Source organism: Vespa mandarinia, chromosome 8 (assembly GCF_050613455.1).
Source record: "Vespa mandarinia isolate Hongniang chromosome 8, ASM5061345v1, whole genome shotgun sequence".
In the NCBI taxonomy this organism is placed as follows: Eukaryota; Metazoa; Arthropoda; class Insecta; order Hymenoptera; family Vespidae; genus Vespa; species Vespa mandarinia.
Genome location: NC_140817.1, coordinates 4,997,501 through 5,023,506, shown reverse-complemented (window position 1 = coordinate 5,023,506; position 26,006 = coordinate 4,997,501). Strand labels below are relative to the sequence as shown.

At 34.3% G+C, this 26,006-nt stretch overlaps 2 protein-coding genes across 4 annotated transcripts; one reads left to right on the top strand and one right to left on the bottom strand.

The window, feature by feature from the left end:
• Positions 1-21,533, top strand: LOC118451294 (fibrillin-2). 3 transcript variants are annotated; one of them, XM_085658525.1, is made up of 41 exons: positions 1-195; positions 1,647-2,356; positions 7,835-7,917; positions 8,487-8,591; positions 8,672-8,806; positions 8,917-9,204; positions 9,541-9,789; positions 9,871-10,026; positions 10,271-10,555; positions 10,670-10,792; positions 10,895-11,143; positions 11,228-11,347; positions 11,484-11,699; positions 11,798-11,997; positions 12,072-12,252; positions 12,323-12,628; positions 12,702-13,043; positions 13,117-13,242; positions 13,330-13,663; positions 13,762-13,928; positions 14,004-14,332; positions 14,464-14,890; positions 14,990-15,343; positions 15,429-15,542; positions 15,616-15,774; positions 15,861-16,075; positions 16,154-16,511; positions 16,641-16,786; positions 16,851-16,959; positions 17,021-17,299; positions 17,396-17,821; positions 17,896-18,144; positions 18,366-18,569; positions 18,675-18,800; positions 18,878-19,117; positions 19,234-19,406; positions 19,478-19,672; positions 19,776-19,880; positions 19,963-20,115; positions 20,264-20,467; positions 20,536-21,533. In XM_085658525.1, exons 2-41 carry the CDS (start codon positions 2,178-2,180, stop codon positions 20,755-20,757), a joined length of 8,631 nt encoding a protein of 2,876 aa, XP_085514651.1. In that variant the 5' UTR covers positions 1-195; positions 1,647-2,177; the 3' UTR covers positions 20,758-21,533. The 3 variants fall into 3 exon arrangements, with proteins under 3 accessions (XP_085514651.1, XP_085514650.1, XP_085514649.1); XM_085658524.1 differs by having other exon boundaries at positions 1-444; XM_085658523.1 differs by having other exon boundaries at positions 1-612.
• Positions 21,534-22,064: 531 nt separating this feature from the next.
• On the bottom strand, positions 22,065-23,823 carry LOC118451278 (galactose mutarotase). Its single transcript, XM_035887667.2, has 7 exons — positions 23,726-23,823; positions 23,467-23,597; positions 23,195-23,388; positions 22,893-23,066; positions 22,577-22,818; positions 22,340-22,487; positions 22,065-22,253 (listed from the first exon to the last, which is right to left on the bottom strand). The coding sequence occupies exons 1-7, from the start codon at positions 23,821-23,823 to the stop codon at positions 22,065-22,067; spliced, it is 1,176 nt and encodes a 391-aa protein (XP_035743560.2).
• Between the last annotated feature and the right edge of the window lie 2,183 nt (positions 23,824-26,006).

Sequence of the window (26,006 nt, the reverse complement as noted above, 5' to 3'; positions counted from 1 at the left end):
TCTCTCTCTCTCTCTGTCTGTCTCTCTTTCTCTCTGTCTCTTTTTCTCTCTCACTGTCTTTCTTTCTCTCTCGTACGCGCGATCGAGAGAAGAAACGCGCGCGTTTTTCGTCACGTTTGAGAAAAAAATCTTTTCCGATTTCGTATCATCATCCATCGTCGATCCAATAACGATCGAATCGATTTTTAGTCTTATGTTAAAAGTTTTCTTTTGCTTTTTTTTTCTCTCCCCTCCCCTCCCCTTTTTTTTCTTTTTCTCCCGCTTTTTCTCGCCCATTCCTCGCCAGCTCAATCATCGCACAAACGCACACACGCCCATGCACACACGCTTTTTTTACATTTTGTTCTTTACTTTCGTTCTCCTTCGTTTTTTGTCTTCTTCTTCTTCTTCTTTTTATTTTTCCTTTCTTTCCTTCTATCTCTCGTTTTTGAAATATATATAAAGGTATAAAAGATATATTATTATAGAAGGTTTAGCCACGTTTAAGTTGGGAAGTATGAAGTTGATATTATAGTGAATTAGATTTTGTTGTCGAAGATATTATTTTTTTTTTCTTTTTGTTTCTTTTCATTTGTGATCCTGTGAAATTAATTACGGTGCTCTACGATCAAGGTATCGATGATAATAAAGAAAGATATGTCATCCTTCAGGAAAGAAAAGGGATATTAAATATAGACGGAACGTTCTTTTCTTTTTTTTTTGTTTTGTTTCTATTTTCCTTCTTTTTCTTTCTTCTTTTTTCTTTTTCTCAAAACGCGACGCTCACGTCGCTCGTTGTCTCATATCGCTCGCTCCTAGCGGAAGTTATCGATCATTTTTTTCCTTCTTTCTCTGTCTTTCTATTTTTCTCTCTTTCTCTTATTATTCTACAGATTAATAATCTCCCAACACCTACTCGCTTATCTTCTAACTCATTTTTCACGAAAAGTACTCGTAGAGAACTGAACCGATGAAATTTGTCTCGAATCGATTTCTTTTCCTTTTTATTTTTTATCTTTCTTTCTCTTTCTCTCTCCCTTTTTCATTATATATATATCTATATATATATATATATACATATACTTATACGTATATTCACGTACAAGTTTTATGGCACTTTAATGACAGTGTTCGACCAGTCCTGCTTTTACGTTATGATAACGAGAGAAAGTCACGTTCGTGAATTTGCGAAGAACGTCATCGTGCCGTTTTAATTCTGTGTCTTGAACTTCATCTTTTCTCTCTCTCTCTCGCTCTCTCTCTCTCCCCATCTCTCCATCATTTTCTTTAGAAATATATTAGAACATGAAAAGAGAGAAGAGAAAAGAAGAAAGAACGATATATCGAATTAATTTCGCAAAACTCCTTCTGTTTTTCTTCTCTGACAAAAGGATGGGCAACGAGCTTCGCGTGTTGGATATTAATATCAGAAGATAATTCCGCCTATCTCATCGTACTAATTTGGTGCTTCCGGAACGTCCTCGTCTCTTATCTCTTTCTTTTTCTCTTTCTCCCTCTTCTCTTTCTCTCTCTCTCTCTCTCTCTCTCTCTCTCTCTCTCTCTCTCTCTCTCTCTCTCAGTCTTTCACAGATTCGAAGCAGCGACGGAATTCGCATAGTGACGATAAAATTAAAACAACGAGTGTGTCCTTTGAATTGAATTTCCAGTAGAGTGATTCAGCTGTACACCTGTTCGCGTTTGATATCCTTCGGAGAAGGGAAAAAAGAAAAAGAAAAAAGGACATAACGATGATGGGACCGTTCTTCGTGATTAAGTGCCAGAGAAAGGGACGATGATAATCATTTTAATAATAAATGTCTGCCTGTCGAAGGACTATCGAACGACGACGCTTGATCATTGAAAAGGACATCGAACATGAGTATTAATAAATGTATTCTCGTCTACGATCTATCGTAAGCCTAAACGATACGAAACTTTTCCTTGGGAGAATAGAAAGAGTGTAAAAAGAAAGTGAAGGAAGAAAGAGAAAAATAAAATACATAAAGAAGAAGAAGACGAAGAAGAAGAAGAAGAAGAAGAAGAAGAAGAAGAAGAAGAAGAAAGAACAAAAAGAGAGAAGAGGTAAAAAAGAAAGGAAGAAAGATAGGAAAGAAGATAGAAAGGAAGATAGGAAGGAAGGAAGGTAAGAAAGAAGGAAGGAGAGGAATCGTTGATAGGAGAAGAAGAATTTGCGAACAATGTTACTCCGACGTGAAAGGAAACGTCAAAGGAATGGACCCTCGTGGTTGTTGATCGTAGCTTCGGTCCTTCTTACGAGTCGAGTCATCGAAGAATGTAATGCGACGGGACAACGTTATAACACGCCTAGTCCTACGCAGGAGTTGGATAATACATTGCAAAGCGTACCACCGACTGGGTGAGTATAATATTTTCTTCCTATTCATCTTCTTAATTCTTCTTCGAATACATCCTTCACCTTTGGTTACTTGAAATTATTCGAATCCCATCCTCGAATCGTTCGAATTAATGAATTATGACTTGTCATATTTGTTATAGTCGAAAAGCTCAAAATACGAGCCTATATTATCGATCTTATCTTATACGATAGAATCCTCTTTCATCGATGACGATTTAAGATTCATTTTTAAAATTAAATATGAAAAAGAAGTAATGATTATATATATATATATATATATATATATATATATATATATATATATAGACTTAAGATGAAGTGTTTTTTTTCTCTATCTATAATAAGAACGTCGAGGGCCTAGGCCTCGTTTAATGTTTTAAGATAAGTTTGTGATTCATCATATTTTAAGAGAATTCTTAATGACTATTACGCGAGGCACTTAATTACTAAAGCAGATCTTTGTCGAGACTGTCTCGTAGCCTTTGTATTTTTGGCTAATGTAGATGGATTTACCCCGGAGGGTAATGAAAATCGCTTTGATGAAGAAGTTGAATGACGTAACACGTAGTCGTGACTCTTAATTTGTCTTACATAGGATGTCTACCACGTGTCGTTTGCATCTATTATAATATATCATTGATTTTTTCTTTTTCTCTCTCTTTTTTTTCTTTTTCTTTTTCTTTTTCTTTTAAACGTCTTTACAATGTAAACCTTTCGAAATGATAATTATATTAAATGAGATAATTGAGTCATTTTAATATCTTTTAATATTATAATTTGTATTTAATTAAGCTAAATTTCGGTCTTAAATCAATGATTAAACGTTTCTTCAATTTTTCTTTATATATATATATATATTTTTTTTTTTTTTTTTTTCTTGCAAAAAAGTAAACTCTGGATTGCTCTTTATATTTATCTTAAAATCGTTGGAAGAATTCGGAAGCAAAATCGCTATTCGTTCTTTCTTTACCGTGTCTTTCTTGACTTAGCGAATTGCGCGTTCCAAACTCTGATAACTTCTAATTGGGTTATCGCGGTGTTACGTTACAGCGCTTCGTTGAATTCTACTTGCTCGACAATTCACTTTTTTTTTTGCACCAAAAGTGAAGCGGGAGGGGCCGATAAAGCGGTGCACTCCGCGTCTCCATTGTCTTCCCACGCGTTTCCCACTTTACCAAAGAGAACAACGAGATCTTAAACGCGATCGGTAATTCGAGACAAACGTAATATGGATTTAGTGAGAAGGATTGGTAAGAGAAGGGAGGGGGCCGGGGGGTGTGACGGCAGCGGGTCTTAGCGTAAAAACGGAAACAATTGTCCGTATAAATGGAAAAAGACGTCTAAAGGAATTTAGCAAAATCGTTGGATCTAGAACGATCTTAAAGGGACTTTAATAAATTGAAGAGAAAAGAGGACAAAATTCTGATATAGCTGATATCGTAAAATTAAGTCTTCGTAAATCTTTGATATCATTCAACTTATACGGCACAAATAAATCTCGCATATATCGTACGTATATAATATAAATATAAAGTGACAATTAATAACGATACATCGATATTTTATTTGAAACATGAGGATCAAAAAGAAATTTATAAAAATAATGATTAAGACGATAAAATGTTAAGATAAAGATGACAAAATCAATGGTACAGATGACAAATTTTTTATCAAAAAATTATATTTCTTTTTTCTATTATATATTTTTTAATAATATTCTATTATATATATATATATATATATATATATATATATATATATATATTATATATTAATTTATTCCAATACCTGCGTAAAATAATATAAGCGTAAAATCGATTGAGGTACGTTATTATTGACTCGTATCTCGTAAAAATGAAACTCTGCGGTGTTTTTCTTTCTCTCTTTATTTTCGCCGCACAAAAGCCACCAACTCTCCGAGGCGTTAGCCACTCTCGGTGAAAAGTATTCAGCATTAACTGAAGATATCGTATAACTGGGACCAGAAGAACTAGTTTGTTACGGTAAAAGATTCTTGGCAGCTCATTGCACGCGGTAGCGCCGCAATCTATGTATGTACGTAGATCTCTCTTCTCGACGACATCCTCCTCTTCCTCGTCGACAACGACAACGACAACGACAACGACGACGATTCACGATACCCTAGCGTTAATATAAAGACAGAAAGTTGTCGATCCCACTGATTTCACTTCGTCACAAAATATATAGCTCTTTCGTGGATGATCGCTAATGAAAATATAAATCAATGTTGAATATCTTGCTTTTATTTTTTCTTTTCCTTTTCTTTTCTCCTTTTTTTCTTTTCTTCTTTTCTTCTTTTCTTCTTTCTTCTTCTTCTTCTTCTTCTTCTTCTTCTTCTTCTTCTTCTTCTTCTTTCCTTGACTTCTTTTAACATCTATCATATTCGAAGAAAGACGAATATTGCAAAACATTTTCTTTATATTTTATTTATTAATGAGATTAATATCTCGTACGATTAAATTAACATATTCAAGAGTAATACTGTATTAGATAATGAAAGCGTTTATTATATAGGAATAATTTTCATTTGTCGATCTCGTAGCAAGTTAATCGATATCGAGGAAGTCATTTATTTCATTTTATTTCAAGAAAAAAAACTAGAAATAAATATGTTTGACGTTACTGCGTAAAGGCACGAGTTTATCTATTATTAACTGCTGACTTTGGTATGCATTTACAATGATCCGATCTTTCCCAACACATTTTTCACTTCGTACTTATTTATCTTCTCGTATGTCATGCCATGTGAATCGAAGGCGACACGTGTTAATTATCCCGTTGATCGCGATCTTTCGCTATGTAAAACATTCTAATTGATAGTAGTAACGCGATACGCTTAAACGAATAAAGTATTACTAATGAGCTCGACTAAACTAAGAGATAATTGAACTAATCGTTAAACATCATAAAGAGCATTAAATTTAATGCACATCGATTTGAACTCATTATATTTCAATACAAAATTATTATTTAATTCTTTATTAAATCGATATTCCAATAATTATTTAATATTAATTATAAAAAGTATATCTTCTTTACGAATTAGAGTTGTACGTAGAAGATCAAAAATATAAATGATCTAATTCTTTTATCTTTATGTACATTAATATAACAATTCTCTTTCTCTCTCTCTCTCTCTCTCTCTGCTTTGACATTATTTCTAGTAGACGAATGACAAATAATTAGTCATACATGTCTTCAACTCGAGCGAAAATAATGTGAAACGAACGGAATGATAATAAAAAAAAGAAAAAAAAAAAAGAAACGAGAACAAATTTATTTCGTTCCACGGGATTAGAAACGTCGTTAGAATAAAAGTAGACTTTAATCTGACTTGAATTAAATGTTATCGCTGCTTGTATCTAACCGCAAATTCCTAGAAATATGAGTATTTCGATCGAAACGAAATGATCTTCTCAATACATGTATATATATATATAAAGAAAAAAGAGAAAAGAAAAAAGAAAAGTTAAAAGTTACTTGTTATCTTAGTCTAAGGATCGTATCGGTGTGAAATGTAAATGCCGTGAAACGTTTCACCCCCCCCCCACCCTTCCCTCCCTGCCCTCCCACCTTTAACACTTTGCTCTTTCACTTCCTCTCGCATGATATTACGTAAAACGTAGTTTAAACCAATCTAAGTGGCAGACTAACCATGAATAATTATGTAAGTGGCAGTCCTATTAAGCGTAAAATAGACCCTATCCTATTTTGGAACGTCCTACGATGATTACTCATGGAGTAATGAATGGATAGGTCTAAAAAGTTCGTAGGATTAATTCGATTGATCGATCCTCAAAAATTTTCTCCATTCAATGAGTTGTAATTTATTTAATTATTATTATATTACAATTCAAATTATATATATATATTTTTTTTTTATTTTAAAATTGTACAGGATATTATATTTTATTTTTCTCAGAGATGCTATATTCTTATACATCTTAGAAATAGCTTCTTTGGTAACGCCATTTCTCAACTTTAATCGCAATGCACTCGCCTTTTGATCGCTTTAATTCTAATTGCTCCGTAATGGACTAACTCGGCTCAACGCAGTGAACGCTTAAACGCTATTACACGCACTTTTCAATTGAACCTTTGAACCGGCCTCACCCACGCGTTATAAATAAATGTTTCTTAGATTAAACCAATGATCGTTAATTAAGAAGGTAAACGAGTATTATCGGGTGAAATTCTCGTATTGGAAGTTCCGATGATAACATCGAAAAGTTAAGAAATTTTTAAGAGAAATAAGACATCAACACAGCTCCGTTTTATTTCGTATAATATGAACATTGATTTTAGCCTTGGGCCCCGTTAACCAAGGGTATTATTACGGTCGGGTGTTAAAATTATGTTCTGACTAGCGGTTTACGTTCCGCTACGTGTCGATCAATGCATTCGAACCAGGATATAAATTTAATAATGAACCGATTCCTCGTACATCGTTGAATCTGCATACAGATTGGATCAAAAGTTTCGACGGAGAGAGTTACATACATACATACATACATACATACATACATACATACATACATACATACATACATACATACATACATACATACATACATACATACATACATAGATCCTCCTTTATGATTTCATTCAAGATGAAAATCTGATCGAAATGAAAAACGAAAAGAGACAAAAAAAGAAAGATCTTAGAAAGAAACTCAATGATTTCGTAACGATTTCTAATCGATTATATAAATATAATTATACGATTGAAACGATCGTATAAAAAAATATATGAAAAAAAAAAAGAAAAAAGAAAAAAAAGAAAAGAAAGAAAGAAAGAAAGAAGGAAAGAAAATCTAAGTTCGCTCGATCTTCTTCCGTGATCGTTTGTTCTAATGAAAATCATGAGGAAAAAGGGAAGAAGAAAAAAAAAAATTCGAAGAAAAAAAAACGTGGAAAACTTTTCGCGGTTCGTTGAAACGAAATGGAACAGCGGGAAAATCGGCGGCGCCAAGGCGCATAAGTGGAACTACTTAGAGGCGGTCTATAGCAGCTGACGTTAATTATGAGCCGCATGATGTGAATGCCCGCCTTGTTCCGAGGTGGTACTCCGCTCTCTTCTCATTCTTTCACCCTTCTTCTTCTTCTTCTTCTTCTTTTTCTTCTACTACTTCTCCTTCTTCTCTTTTTTCCTTTCTCTTTTCATTTCTTACGAAAAACAAAAAAAAAAAAAAAGAAAAAAGATAAAAGAGAAAGAGAGAGAGAGAGAGAGAGAGAGAGAGAGAGAGAGAGAGAGAGAGAAAGAAAAAGAAAAAAGAAGTTTCTTATTTCCGCCTTTTCTTAGATGAATCTCCCATGTGTTTCTTCGTAGGATAGTATGGAATTCGATTTAAATTAAATCATTATTGAAATTTGTTCACATTGAGACGAATCGATTGATTTCTTTTATATCGTACGAATGAAATGATTTAGATTTTAATTTTACATCATTTATAGGCCTAACGTGTGCAGATCAAGGTTCAAGAATTATTGTTGTCCAGGATGGACGAAGAAACCGGAAACGGGACTATGCGTTATTCGTAAGTACGATCGTAAAAGTTTTTTTCGATTATTTAATAATGTCTAAGTATATAAAGGATATATCTGGTAAGGATAATCGAGTAATAACAAAGAGAATAGAGATACGTTTTACGTTACGTCAAACTATAGTATATTTAATTAAAATTAAATTTCTAATTGATTAAATTTCTAAGTGATTTTTATTATACTTTTGTTCGTTCATGTGTTTGTATAAACTCTTTGCTAGATTTAAAGAACGTATGTACATGAAACTATTATTAAGATCGCATAACCGGTCATCTATCATTACTACTGGATCGAGTTTGCTTCTACAAGATGATAATTGCGTAATTACGTAACGGATAAATGAGTATCTATGCTACATAACCGATCGTTTCTTCGAACGAAACTGGTTTAATGGCCTGTTACATGAGGGTTTCCTATTGATCGCATTGTCTTCTCTACGATCATAATTCGATTGGCCTTATACGATATAACGAATATGAAACGTTAATTGAGAAGATCACATCAGAAGTTGAAATCAAATATCATGTATTATTTTGATAACAATGATCACCAACATTTTTAGCTGTATGTACAAGGAGATGCGGTACGGGAAGATGCATAAGACCAAACATTTGTCTCTGTGAGGGTGGTACCGTGGCATCTACTTGTGGTACGATAACAACGAAATGTAAGACATTTCAAATTGAAAAATTAAATCTTTCAAAAAAGTATCAGTATGAATTAAAAATTATTATATTATATTGACAGTAACGACTCATGAAAGTAACAGTAACGTTGATCGTGGAGAATCAGGTAGATGTAGAGTGCAATGTATCAATGGTAATTGCGTCGATGGGAGATGTCAATGTCGAAATGGATATCAGGGAGAGTTTTGTAACGAGCGTTAGTATCGACATTTTATTTTCTTTGTAATATTATATTAATCGTTTCGTTCATTCGAAAACGATTATCGATTGCGTTAATCAATTTATTTTTTTTTTTCTTTTTTTCAGCCATATGTCGAGAACCTTGTTTGAATCAAGGTAGATGTATTGGTCCGGATCGTTGCGCATGCATCTATGGATACACCGGAAGACGTTGCGAAACAGATTACAGAACTGGTCCTTGTTATACGAAAGTAAAGAATGGTCAATGCTTGGCGAATCTACAGGGTGTCGTTTGTACGAGACAGTTGTGTTGCGCCACCGTTGGTAAAGGCTGGGGTCATCCTTGCGAAAGATGTCCCATGAGACTCGATTGCGAGTTGGGTTATTTAAAGACCAGTCAAGGTCAATGCGTAGGTACGACAAAATATATCATTTTTTGAATGTATCGTTAGAAGTAATATTTTTCAAAACAATATGATACTTTGTTATTCATGTCTAACCTCGGTTAAAGAAAAATGTGATTAAAAGAGAGAGAGAGAGAGAGAGAGAGGGAGGAAGAGAAAATGAGATCCGAGTTGGGTCAAATAAAATACGATTAGCCAATAAAGCAGAACGAAGCAATATAAATGAGTCTAAAATAATCATATATCACATATAATCATATATCTGCACTCGTACGATCTTTTAGACTTACGTCATACATCAATTACTATCAAAGTTCGAGATATATAATGCTAATTACTTATATAGATATCAACGAATGCGAGGCAATTCCGGGATTATGCGAAGGTGGAAAGTGTGTTAATACTCAAGGATCGTTCACTTGCGATTGTCCCGAAGGACAAGCTAGAGATCCCGAGACGAACGAGTGCAAGGATCGAGACGAGTGTCAAGAGGAAGGAATATGTGCTGATGGCCGATGTGTGAACACCAATGGTGGCTATTATTGCCTTTGTAATCCTGGATTCATACAGAGTCAAGATCGTAGATTTTGTATTGGTAATTGATTTTGAATTTTTTTCTATGATATCAATAATGTTTAACAATTATTGAAATTTTATTCTTTAATGTTTACCGTAGATGGAAGACAAGGGCTTTGCTATACCGCAGTTAATAGAAATGGTCAATGCAAAAATAGATTAACTATGAGACTGAGTAAAAAGGATTGTTGCTGCGGCAAGAATATGGGTAAAGGATGGGGAGACGAATGTTTCATTTGTCCTAATACTGGAAGTGGTATGTATCGAATGTGAATTTTTTTTTTTATAAATTATCTGATAACAATATTGTAAATAATCCGTAATATCCGTAATGTGTCCGTATTATCGAGAAATAAAAAAATGAAAAAAAAGAAATAAAAAAAAAAAATAAAAAAAAAAAAAAAGAAAAAAAGAAAAGAAAATAAAAAAACCCAAGAGAGACGATAAAATATATATTACTATGACCGTAATTACATGTCCCCGTTATTACTCAATTGTAGAAGATTACAAAAGGCTTTGCGCTCAACAACCGCAACAATTCACGGTAATAAATGAGTGTGCCTTGAGACCTGAAATATGTGGCAAAGGCAAATGCGTCGATACGAAGGAAGGTTACGAATGCGAATGTTATCCTGGATTTACGAAGAAGAATGGTCGTTGCGAGGACATTGACGAGTGTCAATTAGGATACTGTCAAGGTGGTACTTGTCGAAACTATGAAGGAAGTTTTATTTGTCAATGTCCACCGGGATTCACTGTCTCAGGGGAGGGCAAATATTGTACGGGTTAGTATTTTTCTTTTTTTTTTTTTTTGTTTTCTTTCTTTTCTGAAGAAATGAAAGAAATCGATGAAAGATTTAAAAGCAACATCATTTGATTTATATCGATTCGTTACGTAGATCACGATGAATGCCAAGATACTGGAATGTGTAATAATGGCCATTGCATCAATATGAATGGTTCCTTCAGATGCAAATGCAACGACGGCTACACGTTATCGCCAACCAAAAATACGTGTATAGGTATAGAAGATATTTTATTTCTTTCTTTCCTTTTTCTTTTTCTGGGAATTTTTTTTCTTTTTTTTTTTTTTTTGAATAAATATTGAAAATATTTTTTAACAGATATCAACGAGTGTACCGAGAATCCACGAATATGTTTAAATGGTCGTTGCGAGAATACACCAGGATCTTATCACTGTATTTGTCAGTCAGGATTTACACCTTCAAGAGACAACACATTTTGCGTTGATATGGACGAGTGTTCCACCAGTGGAATGTGCGAAAATGGAAAGTGCGTTAACATGGAGGGTTCCTTTAAATGCGTCTGTGATTCTGGCTTTCGTATTGGACCTGATCAAAGTCATTGTATAGGTATTGAAAGTCTATATTTATTGATATTTAATGATAATATCGAATATGTTGATTATTAATGGTCATTGTTTTATGATTAAACAGACATCGACGAATGTTTAAGTGCACCCTGTCAAAGTGGCCGCTGCATCAATACTCTTGGAAGTTTTCGATGCGAGTGTCATCCAGGATTTAATTTGGGACCCGATGGTAGATCATGTTTAGGTAATTAATTTATATTAATCAGAAAAAAAAATATATATATATACATATTAATTTATACTAAATTATTTTAGAGAGAGAGAGAGAGAAGTAATTAACAACTAAAGCAATAAAATGAAAATTACATTCTATATTTTAGATACAAGAAGAGACCTTTGTTACTCGCAATACAGAGATGGTCTATGTTCTAATCCAACCTCAACGGCAGTGACTAAGTCGAGTTGCTGTTGTTGTACTATAATACTGGGACAACCTATGGGTTGGGGTAGCACCTGTCAACCTTGCCCTTTACCCGGCACATCAGAGTTTGATGCTCTATGTCCTCATGGTGCTGGGATGACATACAACGGCGATGGTAATTATTATGAACAAACATTACAAATCAATAATTCAAATACAAATAAATAATTGATACTTATACAAATTATATTTACGATATTTCATATACAATAGACATAAACGAGTGTGCTCAAAATCCAAACATTTGTATAAATGGTGGTTGTGAAAATTTAATGGGTACTTATCGTTGTATTTGCGACAATGGTTATGAAGTCGATGCGACGGGAAAAATTTGTAGCGATATAAATGAATGCGAACTGGAGGAATCCTTGTGTAGTGGTGGCCAATGTCGGAACACACCTGGTGGCTATCAGGTAAATGAAAATTTATCTGATAAAAGATAATAATGAAATCGATTATTAGACTTATGTTTATTGAATGTTTATAGTGCATCTGTCCGACTGGCACAAGATTGAAAACGGAGAATCAAATGTGCGAGGACATCGACGAGTGCGAAGAATTAGGCCCAGACGTTTGTTTCAATGGAATATGTGTGAACGTTCCTGAATCATACGAATGCGAATGTTCTCCAGGCTATATACTTGACAATACTGGACATATTTGCATGGGTTAGTGATATACTCGATCATTTCATATCTTTCCATTTAATATGACCTATGATATGTCGTATTACGTTAGACAATAGAAAAGGATCCTGCTGGACGAAAATGGTAGATGGTAGATGCGAGAACAATTTACCTAGAGTTGCTCTAAGATCAGAATGTTGTTGCTCCGTTGGAGTTGCTTGGGGAAGTCCTTGTGAAGTTTGCGACCATTCTCTTTGCGAATGTTCCAAAGGATACGCCAAAGTTGATGGTAAATCTTGTGTCGATGTTAACGAGTGCGAACTTAATGCTGGTATATGTAGAGGAGGTGGTACGTGTGTTAACACTGACGGATCATATCGTTGCGAGTGTCCACCTGGTTTGACTTTGGATCCGACTCGTTAGTATTGTTCTTCTCATCTCAATTTTTATAATGATAAAACTGTTTCTTCATTTGTCGATATTCGATTTAGATACTACTTGCGTCGACACCAGAGAAGAAACTTGTTACTTGGAATATCGTCATGGTCAATGTTCAACGGCAATCGAAGGACACTTCTCCAAGAGTCTTTGTTGTTGTTCCGTTGGTCGTGCTTGGGGTAGCGAAAAATGTGAAGCCTGTCCAAAGATAGGAACACACGCTCATTCGGAATTATGTCCTAGAGGAAATGGATTTACCGAACGTCAGGATATTAACGAATGCGTTGAATTTCCTGGCATGTGTGTCAATGGTAGATGTAAGAATACCGTCGGTAGTTACAGTTGCAGGTGCAATCAAGGATTCGCTTTGGACGAACATGGCATCAAATGTAACGGTAAGTATATTAAAAATTATCTATTATAAATGAGAAAAGTATAAATAAAATAATCGTGAGATAATATTCGTAGATATCGATGAGTGTGAGATTATGCACGGTGTATGCGGCAATGGTACATGTCGAAATACACCTGGCAATTTCCAATGCGACTGTAACTCTGGTTATCGTAGTAGTGACATTATGAAAATTTGTATGGGTAAGAGAATTTAATAATTTTTGTTTGATCTTTAATAAAAAAAAAAAAGAAAAGTCGTATAAATTCTATAATTATTTGTGATTTTAGACATAAACGAATGCGAGGAGACTCAAGGCTTATGCAGAGGTGGTACCTGTGTGAATACCGAAGGTGGATTCAAATGTCAGTGTCCACCAGGGCACGAGTTGAGTCCTGATAAAGATTCTTGCAAGGATATCGATGAGTGTTCTAGAACAAGTGGTATATGTTCCAATGGGATTTGTGAGAACATGATGGGGACTTATCAATGTATATGTGACGACGGTTATCAACAAACTGGACACAAATCTCATTGCGAGGATATAAATGAATGTCTCGTGAACAATGGTGGTTGCGAAGATATTTGTATAAATACACCTGGCAGTTTCTCCTGTTCGTGCGGGTAATTAAACATGTTGCATTATAAATTGGTCGATAGGTTTAAAGAAAATAATTCGTACCAGGTTGACTTATATGTTTCCAAACAAATGTTGAACACAGTACGGGCTACGCGCTAAACTTGGACAGTCGTTCTTGTTCCGACGTGGACGAGTGTAAAGAAAATTCACGAATCTGTAACGGAGGGAAGTGCTCGAATATACCAGGTGGATACATTTGTACTTGCACGGAAGGATTATTACCTGGAAGGGATGGCGCGTCTTGTGTCGGTAAGTATTATTTAAAATAATCTTTTGCAACATTAAAAGAATATTATCTATCTATATTGAAAAATTTTCATTTAGACATCGACGAATGCATAACGCAACCGCAAATCTGCGGTTTTGGAGAGTGTCATAATACAATTGGATCTTTCGAGTGTCGTTGCGAGGAAGGTTACTCTGTTAAGCCGGATGCAGGATCAGCGTGTACTGACGATGACGAATGTTTATTAAATGCTTATACTTGTAGCGAATTTGCCGAATGTCAAAATACTCAGGGTTCTTACGAATGTACTTGTCACGAAGGTTTCACTGGGAATGGTATCGAGTGTAGGGATATTAATGAATGTCTTACCAATAACGGTGGATGTGATTCTAATGCTCAATGCATTAATACCGAGGGTTCCTTCAAGGTAAAATTGATTTTTAATATTATCTATAAATAAAATGTGATCTGTTTAACAATATATAATTATTTATATACAATTAAATATGATAAATATATTTGTAAAAATAAACGAGTTAATTAGAAAATGCGACGCAGTGCGTCTGCGATGCTGGTTTCAGGGGCGACGGTTATACATGTAAGGACATCGATGAGTGTGCAAACGATAATACTCTTTGCGAGAATGGTCATTGTTTGAATTATCCTGGTTCGTTTCGTTGCGAATGTGAAATGGGCTTTATGCATCCAGACGAGAACAACGAGCAAGCTTGCGTTGACATAAACGAATGCGACATGTTCAGTAATCTTTGTGTTTTCGGTCGATGTGAAAACATCTTTGGTATGTTTCGTTGCGAATGTAACGAGGGATACAAGCTGGATGGTTCTGGTGGTAATTGCACGGATATCGACGAATGCGAGAGCCCACAGTCTTGTCAATATGGAACATGTATAAATACTCAAGGAAAATATATATGTCAATGTCCGCCTCATTACGAATTGGTCGACGCTGGAAACGCTTGCGTTGGTAAGCTTGCATAATTGATATTCGAATCTCTTAAATAATAATTCACAGGGATCAATTTATATTCTATATTTATAACGACTGAATATAATGATGTTTCAGATAGGCGCGACGGTTTCTGTTATGCCGGTTTCGAGCATGGTACCGGCAGACCACAATGTGTTTTCGAGATGTCAACGTCAGTAACAAAGGCAACGTGTTGTTGCAGCATTGGTACCGCTTGGGGTAATCGTTGCGAAGAATGTCCCAAGCCAGGGACGAAAGAATTCGAAGAACTTTGTCCTGGTGGTATGGGCTATAGGCCAAACCGTGTCACTGTCATATTGGAAGACATTAACGAGTGCGAGGAACATGAGAATATATGTCAGAATGGTCATTGCACTAATACCTTTGGCAGTTTTATGTGTTCTTGCAACGAGGGTTTCGTTTTGGACGACATGAAAACAAGCTGCGTCGGTAATGTCGATGGACGATCGTAATATCCTCATATGGAATTGTTCCTTTCTTTAAAAGGATTGATCCTCTTTAAAATGACTTTCAGATATAAACGAGTGCGCGTTACATCCGTACATATGTAGCGTGGGTCGTTGCATCAACGACCAGGGCAAATATCACTGCGAGTGTCCCGAAGGCTATATAACCATGCCAGGAGGAAGTGCGTATTTGTAATAATTTATTCGCATTTGTATTTTCTTAATATATATTTTAACAAGATTAACTCATGACAGAGGAATGCGTCGACACAAGGAAAGAATCCTGTTATGTTAGTTATGAATCTGGAGAATGTTTCAATCCTATGGCTCAACCACAGACGAAAATGTTATGTTGCTGTTCAATGGGAGCAGCCTGGGGTAGTCCATGCGAAAGATGTCCATCCGAGAGGACACGTAATCGGCCGATCGATTATTATTCCTACAAATCTTTAATTAATTAATTTTAATTGTAACATATAAACGAATTTATTATTATTTAGGTGAGCATGAAATTTTATGTGGATTGGTACCAGGCCAAATTATGAATCCGATAACTAATCACACTGAGGAAATCGACGAGTGTGCTCTTATGCCAACTATGTGTACTCACGGTCGTTGTTTGAACACGCCTGGCAGTTTCGAGTGTCAATGCGAACAAGGATATGTTTATGATCAGGATTCGCATCAGTGTATCGATGAAAATGAATGCTTGCAAGTAAGATTTACATGATTATGTTTAAAGGAATATATTTATTTAATGATATTATTTTTAATTAAATATTATTTCGTATAGATACCAAATCCTTGTAGCGGTAATGCTCAGTGCATTAACCAACAAGGATATTTCGAGTGTGTTTGTCCTGCAGGATATAAATTAGGTATCAGCCGACGAGATTGCATCGACATCGATGAATGTTTCGAGCGTTCTGGTATTTGCAATAACGCAGCTTGCAACAATCTACAGGGTAGCTTTCAATGCATTTGCCATTCTGGTTTTGCTTTGACTCACGATCGAGAAAATTGCGTTGACATCGACGAATGTCAACGAAATCCAAATATTTGTAATAATGGAACCTGCATAAATATTCTTGGTTCTTATAAATGTCAATGTTACGATGGCTTCAAGTTGAGCCCAAACAACGATTGCGCTGGTACGAAGTACCTTGACTTTTCATTATAATATATTTCATTTATATCAAACGAATGCATTATAGATAGTTTAAAAAAAAAAAAAAAAAAAAAAAACAAAGCTAACAAAAAAACAAAAAATATTTGTTTAGACATCGACGAATGTAGGATAATGCCTTTCCTTTGTCGCAATGGTAGATGTCGTAACACTGTTGGTACTTTTATTTGCGAATGTGCCGATGGTTATGTATTGGCTCAAGATAGACAACATTGTCGAGACGTCGACGAATGTCACGAGGTAATATTAGAAAATTTTAATGAGAATAATATAAGCGATTGTAAAAATATTCTTTGAACTTTAGATACCCGGGTTGTGTCCATATCCAGGAAAATGTCAAAATTTAATGGGATCTTACATGTGTACTTGTCCACCCGGTTACGAATTGAACAGCGAAAGAAGAAGATGCGTTGGTACGTGTATTAATTATTATCATTAAATAATATTAATTATTAATTGTTATCCCATTTGTAGACATAGACGAGTGTCTAGAGACAATAGGTATCTGTGAAAACGGTCAATGTATTAACACGGACGGCGGTGTTATCTGTGAATGTCCAGTTGGCTTTCAATTGAGTGACAAACCTAATTCGATGAGATGCATTGACGTTAGGGAGGAACAATGTTATGATAGTTATAGACGTGGCCAATGCTCTTTCCCTCGGAAAGGTGGAATGACGAAGAAACATTGTTGTTGTACCATGGGTAAAGCTTGGGGGAAATATTGCGAACAATGTCCACCAGAGAATAGTGGTAATTACAAAAAGATTTATCTTCATATATATATATGTATATGAAAGTGATAAAAATTATAAATGATAACGATTTCTTATAAATTTATTCATACAGAGGATTTTAGAAGATTGTGCCCAGAAGGAGTAGGTAGGGATGACACTGGTATTGATCTGAACGAATGTCTTTTTATGCCGGATGCATGTTCCGGTGGCGAGTGTATAAATACCGATGGATCCTTCCGATGCGAGTGTCCATCTGGTTACGTTTTGGACGAAACTGGAAGACGTTGCATTGACAATAACGAATGTTTAACAGTTCAGAATATTTGTGGCAATGGTACCTGTACCAATATAGATGGTGGCTTCGAATGTTCCTGTAACGAAGGTTTCACACCAGGTGTCAATCAGATCTGTGAGGATGTTAATGAGTGCCTTGAATTAGGTAACCAATGTGCCTTTAGATGTCATAATGCACCTGGATCGTTCAGGTGTATCTGTCCGTACGGATATACTTTGGCTCCTGATGGAAGACATTGTATTGGTACGTTATAATAATCAATAAATTACTAATTTAAAAAAATCTTGACATCTCTATACTAAGTTTTGTTTGATCAGATGTCGACGAGTGTGCCACACCAGCGAACAATTGCAAATACCAATGTAAAAATCTTATCGGTACGTTCATGTGCATTTGTCCACCTGGATATCAACAAATTGGTATGGCCGATGAATGTAAGGACATTAACGAGTGCGCTATTAATTCTGGATTATGTAGACATGGACGTTGCGTCAATTTAGAAGGAAGTTATCAATGTTATTGTTACGATGGTTTTGAACAAAGTGCCGATGGAAAATCATGTATTGGTGAGATTACAATTACGTACTATCTATTTAAATTATTAATTTTGAAATCATGTTTTTATATCATTTGCATTTCAATAATAAAATTATGATAAAAATTTAATTATTATCAATGATCAATACATATAAAGAGTACTTCTTTTATAACGATATGTTTGAACGATATATTAATCACGTAATGCGATTGTTAATTTAAGAAAATCATTATTACATTTCATGATCAGATCGTAGAGTTGGTTATTGTTTCCTACAAACGATCGGTGGTAGATGTACAGCAAGGACCTCAGAATTACGTACTGTGACTAAAGCGGATTGTTGTTGCACGATGGGTGCTGCATGGGGTCCACATTGTGAGATATGTCCTTCGAGAGACTCAGAAGATTACAACGAATTATGTTTGGACAAGGGTTTCTCTATAAATGGACAAGGTAAATATTCATAATTAATTTTATTTCTACTTGATAAAAAAAGAAACGAAAAAATATATTCGTCCCTTTTATTTAATAATATTATCTTTTTTTCTTTTTATACAGATATCGATGAATGTAAAACGATACCGGATTTGTGTAGAAACGGAATATGCATTAACACATTGGGTTCCTACAGATGTATTTGCAACAAGGGATATAAGTCTGATAAATCGGGGGCACATTGCATAGGTATATAAAATATTTTTAAATATTGATTGATTTTATATTTAAACGACGATCAGGATTGATATTAAATATGATCGTAGACGTGAACGAGTGCGAATTAACTCCCAAACCTTGCAAATATAATTGTCAAAACACTGAAGGAAGCTTTATATGTTCATGTCCTGTCGGTTTCATATTAAATCCCGACGGGATCAGTTGTCGGGACATGGACGAATGTGCTACAGGAAATCATCTTTGTCAACAAAATTGTGTAAACACTCAAGGAAGCTACACCTGCGGTTGTCGCGAAGGATATACTCAAGATGGAGATGCTTGTCACGGTTTGTGATTGGATGATTTTTCTATTTGATTTTTTGATTTCATTGATGTTTGGTATATATATATAAAAAAAAAAAAAAACAAAAAAAAGAAACGAAACGAAAAATTTATTTTCTAGATATTGATGAGTGTGAACAACCCGGGACTTGTCCGAAACCGGGTACGTGCGTCAATACGCTTGGCAGTTTCCGATGTATCTGTCCCAGAGGATTTAAGCTCGATCAGTCTGGAAGATTTTGTACCGATAATAACGAATGTGCCGACGATAGTAATTGCGAGCATGGCTGTCAAGTATGTGAAAAATATCACGATATAAATGAATCGTCGATAATCGTTCTAAGATTTTTATAAATATTTTATAGAACTTTATGGGAAGTTATCGTTGTGGTTGTCCAGAAGGATTTGTTCAACATCTTTACTACAGTCAGTGCATAGACGAAAACGAATGTAGCAATTCACCGTGCGGTGAAAATACTTGTATTAACACTATTGGAAGTTACAAGTGTGGTTGCCCTGACGGTTATCAGTTTGATAATAATTTACAGATTTGCGTTCAAGTATGAAAATCATTCTTTGTGATTTTGATAAAAAAAGATTTCTTTGTTTTTTTTTCTTTCTTTTTTGTTTTTTTTTTTTTTTGACACATCTTTATTTGTTCAGGTCAGCGCAGGTTGTTTGGGATCTCCTTGTGCTTTTGGATGCACACCTAACGGAGCTAACGGTTTTATTTGCGGTTGTCCTACCGGTTATCAACGAATAGGACAAGTTCGTTATCAGTGATATTATTTAACCATTGCAATTATACTTGTTTCAATATTATAGTGATATTATTTTCTGTTTGATTTAGGGTCATTGTTTGTCTACGATTAATCCGTTATCTCAATCCAATTATGGAGAAGAAATTGGTAATGTACCAACTTATGTGATCAATCCGGATCCTTATCATATTCCACCGGCTGACGATAAAACTATTTCTACGGAAGGATGTTTCTCTTGCAAGGTCTTAACTCTACAGAGACATTTTTCTTTTTTTGTTTTTCATTTATTTATTTTATTTTTATTTTCTGTCTTTTTTTTTTGTCATTATGATTAAAAAAAGAAAAAAAAAACAAAAGAAAGATATTTATAACGGTGATAAAATATTATAGATAAACGGTAAAGGAAGACGTAGAAGAGGCGCCCGAATCAGATCGGTTGACGAGGAGTTACAACAAAAACGAGACGAATTAATCAAGATACGGATAACTCGAAAAGCAAGAAGACATCATCATGGCGAGGAATACGTTATGAAGATAAGTTTGCGCCAGACAAAGCATAGAATGAGAATCATTAAGTTGCAACCTGCTATAAAGGTAATAAATAAGATTTATCTTGTATAAAAGTCATTGTATTATTTATCGTTTGATTGATGATATTACAGGATGAAGAAATGGAATATACGATCGTTCGTGGTAACAAACATGAATATTTTGAAATTGCAAAGGATCATGGAATTTGGGCACTTCATTTCCGTAGTCGTTTGAAGAAACCAGGAGAATTCCGTGTAGTTATACACGGTCGTCCAAGAAACGGTATAACAGCGGAAAATGAAATCTGGGAGAAACCATTGACATTTAGAATTCATCTTATAGTAACCGAATGAAATAGATCAAATTATTTACTGACCGATGAATCCAGAAACAAACGATGCAAGCATTAACGTTCTCTTCACAATGAAACAGTATATTTAAATAACTCGTGTTGAGGACGTTGATCGATTAACATTATGATGATTTTAGGATTAGCTTTTAAGAATCAACGATATAATTTAATAATTTTATCTCTTTTTACTCGGTGGGCACGAGAGAGAACGGCGGAGAGGGGATAAGAGGGTAAAGGGCACACATCATATCAAAAATTTGATCGCAATTTTAAACGATAGAATTGATGCTATTAATTAACACTGCCAATAATTTAACTGATCGTACTCTCCAATGTGTTCAAAAAAAAAAAAAAAGAAAACAAAAAAAAAAAAAAAAAGAAAAAAAGAAAGAAAAAGAAAAGTGAAATGATCGAAAGAAAAAAAAATTGGTAATTTCGCGACTTCAACGTTTTTCTACGATAGTTATTACCAAAGTTGACACAGATCGTCACTGCCAATCGACATCTTTCTATGAGTTCTTATTGACAATAATGAAAAATTCTTACTGCCCGTTATAATGAAAAATTCTTAATGATAGTAGTAACAATCGATTAGAATTGTACAAACATTGAAGTCTTATTCTAATTGTAAGTAAAACAATAATTGTACACAGAAAACAGATTTTAGCTTATATATAAATATAATTTATGAAATTGTAGCATTAATGTAACACGAATGTAGGATATAATTTAGAATGATACGTAAAAGATAAAAAAAGAAAAAAAAAAAAGAGAGACTTGATTTTCGTATGAATCAAGCTTCGAATGAATCAGTCTCTTATTTCATTCATTATGTGCCTTTATAATGATTTAAAAAGAATTATACACACACATACACACATACACACACACACACACACACACACACACACACACACACATATATATATATATACATACATATATATATACATATATATATATTTATATACAAAAAAAAGATATATACTTATGGAATAGCAATCATAAAAAAAGAAAAAAATGTATCATGTCTAATTTTCGTGCCTACGTATTACCGAATAATTTTATAATAGAATTTAAGACAATTTCGTAAGAGTGCAGAGCGCTATAATTACACGCATTGACTATGTGAATAAAAAAAAAAAAAAAAAAAAAAAAAAAAAAACCAAGTCAATTTTCTATAGCCGATCAATGTTTCCTCTTCGATGATGAACTTCGATGGCAGTAAAAAAGAAAAAAAAAAAAAAAAAGAAAGAAAGGAAGAAGAAGAAGAAAAAGAAACAAAGAAAAAAGAAAAACAACTTTAAATTAATCTTTGGTTAGCAAACCAAATTTATAGGACATATCATGGACGTAAACCTTACCAGGATAAAGAATACAAGAAGGAAAATTATCTATATTAATAGCGTTAGGATAATTTTGTGGGGATAGAACGAAAGCTCCGTGCCGGCGATACGGGACACCTTCTTTACCATAAATCGTCGAATTTGTTTGATTCTAAAAGGAACGTAAGGTATGATTGATTATCATTCGTTAAAAATTTCTAATCGTTTAAATCAATAATTTCAAGGATCTTGTCATACCCTGTCATCACAAAATTTTGGAATATAATCCTCCCAATCTGATGGATAAATGAGATCAGGATCGGGCAAATCATTTCCAGTATAAAATTGTAAGCCAGGATGATTGGAATAAATTTCTAATGTCCTTCCTGATTCAGGATGTATGATCCTTCGATAGGAAAGAAGAAAAAAAATTTATAATGATTAATCGTATACAATAGTGATCGATCGTGATAATAATATCGGATAAAAATTTACCTAGCATGGAATCGATAACACCAAGAGCTTGGACTGCAAATACATAGATTATGATTGTAACCTCCTCCTGGTACGCGATAAAGTGTTTCTTTGGTTAATTGTGTCGGTAAACGTAAATCGTAGACGGTATTCTCGACAGAACGAATAGCACCCGTCGGCAAATAGTTTTTTATATCCATGAACGTCCAACTATCGGCATTTATCGTTACAACGTGTTTTTTTAATTCTTTAGGACCTGCAGCCTAATTAGATCAAAATATTAACAATTATAAATAAATACTATATTATCTTAGATGGCATTCATTTATAATCTTACATGGCCGGCCAAATTTAACAAAGAATAATTGGTGATATTAGCTGGTGTTGGCTCGGTAGCAGTGGCACGAATATTTATATGCAATTGATTATCGTCCGTCCAAGTATATTTAACTTGCGTCAACATATAACCGGGATAACCTTCTCTACCCGCAGGACTTAGGTGAGACATGACCTGTTTTTTATTTTTATTTTTATTTTTTTTTTCTTTTTCTTTTTTTTACGATTAGAAAAATTCAAACGAAAGGAATGATAAAAAGAAAAAAAAAGAGAAATAACCAATTGGTTGTATTTATGATCTACCACTTGTTTGTTCAATACATATGAATTCCAATTAACGTTATCAAACCCAACTAATCCGCCATGGATATGATCCCTTTTACATTTGTCATTGATCGACAACGAATAGATTGTCTTCTGAATACACATTTTACCATCGGCAACGCGATTCACTAAACGACCGATGATACTTCCTGTATACCTGTTCTCCAAATATCCTGATTACGTTGTCATTGAAAGTAAAAAAATATTGTATCGATTTCTAAATCTAATCGGACGCGAAGAAACGATCTTACCGTTCATATTATCAAATCCTAATACAACGTCACCTAATACGCCTTTCTTGTTAGGTACTTTGATAGATTGTATTCCCGCTCCCCAGGATATCAATCGAACCGTTGCCTTCTGTTTATTCGTCATGGTATATCTATTGGGTGGTGAAAAATTTATTTGAAAAACGTTGGATACTTTTTATTATTATAATTATTATTATTTTTTTTTCTTTTTTTTTTTCATTGTTAATAATACAAAAACTTCAAAAAAAGAAAGGAATACCTTCTAACTATCTCGTAAGATCTTCCATATTCTTTAATATCTGGCCTTGGTACAAAACCAAAGCCATCCTCTTGGATGGAAGTATTTTCGGCGGCCATTTTACTAGGTTAGGTAGCTTGATAAATTTCTTCAATAGCATATCTTCGAGTAAAAAATTGAAATTAAAATAAATATTATTTAGCATTGGCACAATCAACGTTTGAAGATTTGAATTTCCATGTACTTTGTTCTACCGTTAAAACGATTAATTTAAAAAGATTGAAAAGTCATAAGAGAGACGACGATTAACGGACAGAAAATTTCATGTGACTCATTTCACTCGGCAAAAAGGGCGAAATCGAGGGGGCATGAAATCGACTGTCTAGCGACAGAGAAAAATCCCATTTATATTAAAAGCTAGGCTCGTTCTCTTGGAAAGTAATTAAATCGTGTCGCATACGCGCGTAAACGAGTTTCACGGGAGAGCGACTCGATAATATCCGTCGTGCTTTTTACATTTTCGAGGCACTTTAATCACCGACCGCGCAAGAATCGAATCGAATCAAATCAATGGAGAGAAAAAGAGAAAAAGAAAGAGAAAGAGAATGAGAGAAAAAGGGGGGATATATATGCGTGTGTGTATATATATATATATATATATATAGGGTGTTCCAGGTATCTGATAACTGATAATTTTATAGTAAACAAATAATTCCAAAATAAAAAATATATTTATAATTTTATTTATTCATTCAAAAAATTAATTTACTTTTTCTTTTTCGAAAACAAAACATAGTGCAAAAATATTTCTCCTACCTTTTGTTCTACGAATCGTTGAATTATTTATGGGGTACACCCTGCTTATGTATATGTATATATATATATATATATATATACTTTCAATTTTATATATATATATATAAAATTTCAATTACTGAATTTCTACGATTATCGACGTTTCAATCGATCATTTCAAAAAAAAAAAAAAAGAAAAAAAAAAAAGAGAAAGAAAAAAAAGCGAAAAGGAAAAAAATTACAAAAGAAAAGGATGAAAGAAAAAATGGCTGAGTCTCCTTTAATGGCCTTAATAATGTCTCGAATCGTAAGTCTCGATTATATAGAAATATTTCGAGGCTTCGGAAACACTCGGTAGAAATAATCACATTAATGGCATCGCCGGCTAAAAAGACAGTGGATACATTGCGATTCAAGTCTGTCTCGTGGTTCTACAACGTTCGTGAGCACCCTCGATGAATGCTACGAAAGTGTGCTTCCCCTCTTCCCCCGTTCTACACCCCCTCCACAATCCCCTTATCCTTCCAGCCCACGTTCAACATCACACTGTCTCTTTCTCTCTTTCTATTTCTTTTTCTCTTTCTCTTTCTCTTTCTCTTTCTTCTCTTTAGCTCAACGAAGCATAATGTTCCACCTACGCGATGGCTAAGGTATAACAGTAGAGATCTCAACGTTGTCGTACTTACTCGCCTACCAACTCTACTCTCATGTTTTCTTCGCGACAATACATAATACCATTCTGTCGCGGTAACGGCGACAATGAACGCGCACGTTCTCCTAGAAAATAATTATCTTAATGTCGACGAGCCAACAACGACGAATGGAAACGACGACTATGACGACGGGGCCTTCTTGGAGAACTCACGAATTCGTCCTCGCTCGTTTTGAACAATACCTCGACGAATGTCACACGCCTTGTGTTCCTTCTTCTGAGTCCCTCCCCCTTTTCAACGTAGGGAATACTATGCGACATCCTAAACCCCCCCCCACCCCCCATCGTACATACACTACCCCACAACCCCATCGTAATTTCTTGACACAGAAAGAAGATGAATGATTATTTGAATATACTTTATCTCGTTTTATTATATACGAACGAAAAGATAAATAAGAATATAAAAAGACAAGGTATAAATATCTAATGATTATTTGTGAAATAAATTTCAATCGATAATATACTCAGATAATAATTATTACATAAACCTATATACAGTACGAGAGTTCTTGTCGATAATAATTTTAGTATTGAAAGAAAGAAAGAAAGAAAAAAAAAAAATACAAAAAAAAAGCAAAAAAAAAAGAAAAAGAAAAAGAAAAACTTATCGGAAAATTTTATTTAAACAATTCATCCGTAGATGGTACACAATCGGTTTTACTTTTTACACAAGATATCATTGCTGAGTTCCGCTAGATGTCGTATAAAGTATTCCTTGTCCTAATACTGGGCTCACTCGACGGTGAGGTTGCAAACAGGAAGGATGGTTTATTGACTTTGTCATGTGTATTT

Bases quoted from the DNA above. Each gene is read 5' to 3' on its own strand.
- LOC118451294 (XM_085658525.1), top strand. From the start codon at position 2,178: ATGTTACTCCGACGTGAAAGGAAACGTCAAAGGAATGGACCCTCGTGG. The intron at 19,118-19,233 runs GTTTGTGATTGG...TTTATTTTCTAG, and splicing joins AGATGGAGATGCTTGTCACG to ATATTGATGAGTGTGAACAA. The intron at 19,673-19,775 runs GTATGAAAATCA...TTATTTGTTCAG, and splicing joins ATTTACAGATTTGCGTTCAA to GTCAGCGCAGGTTGTTTGGG.
- LOC118451278 (XM_035887667.2), bottom strand. From the start codon at position 23,823: ATGGCCGCCGAAAATACTTCCATCCAAGAGGATGGCTTTGGTTTTGTA. The intron at 23,389-23,466 runs GTAAGATCGTTT...CAACGTAATCAG, and splicing joins AGGATTTGATAATATGAACG to GATATTTGGAGAACAGGTAT. The intron at 23,067-23,194 runs GTAGATCATAAA...AATAAAAAACAG, and splicing joins ATGTATTGAACAAACAAGTG to GTCATGTCTCACCTAAGTCC.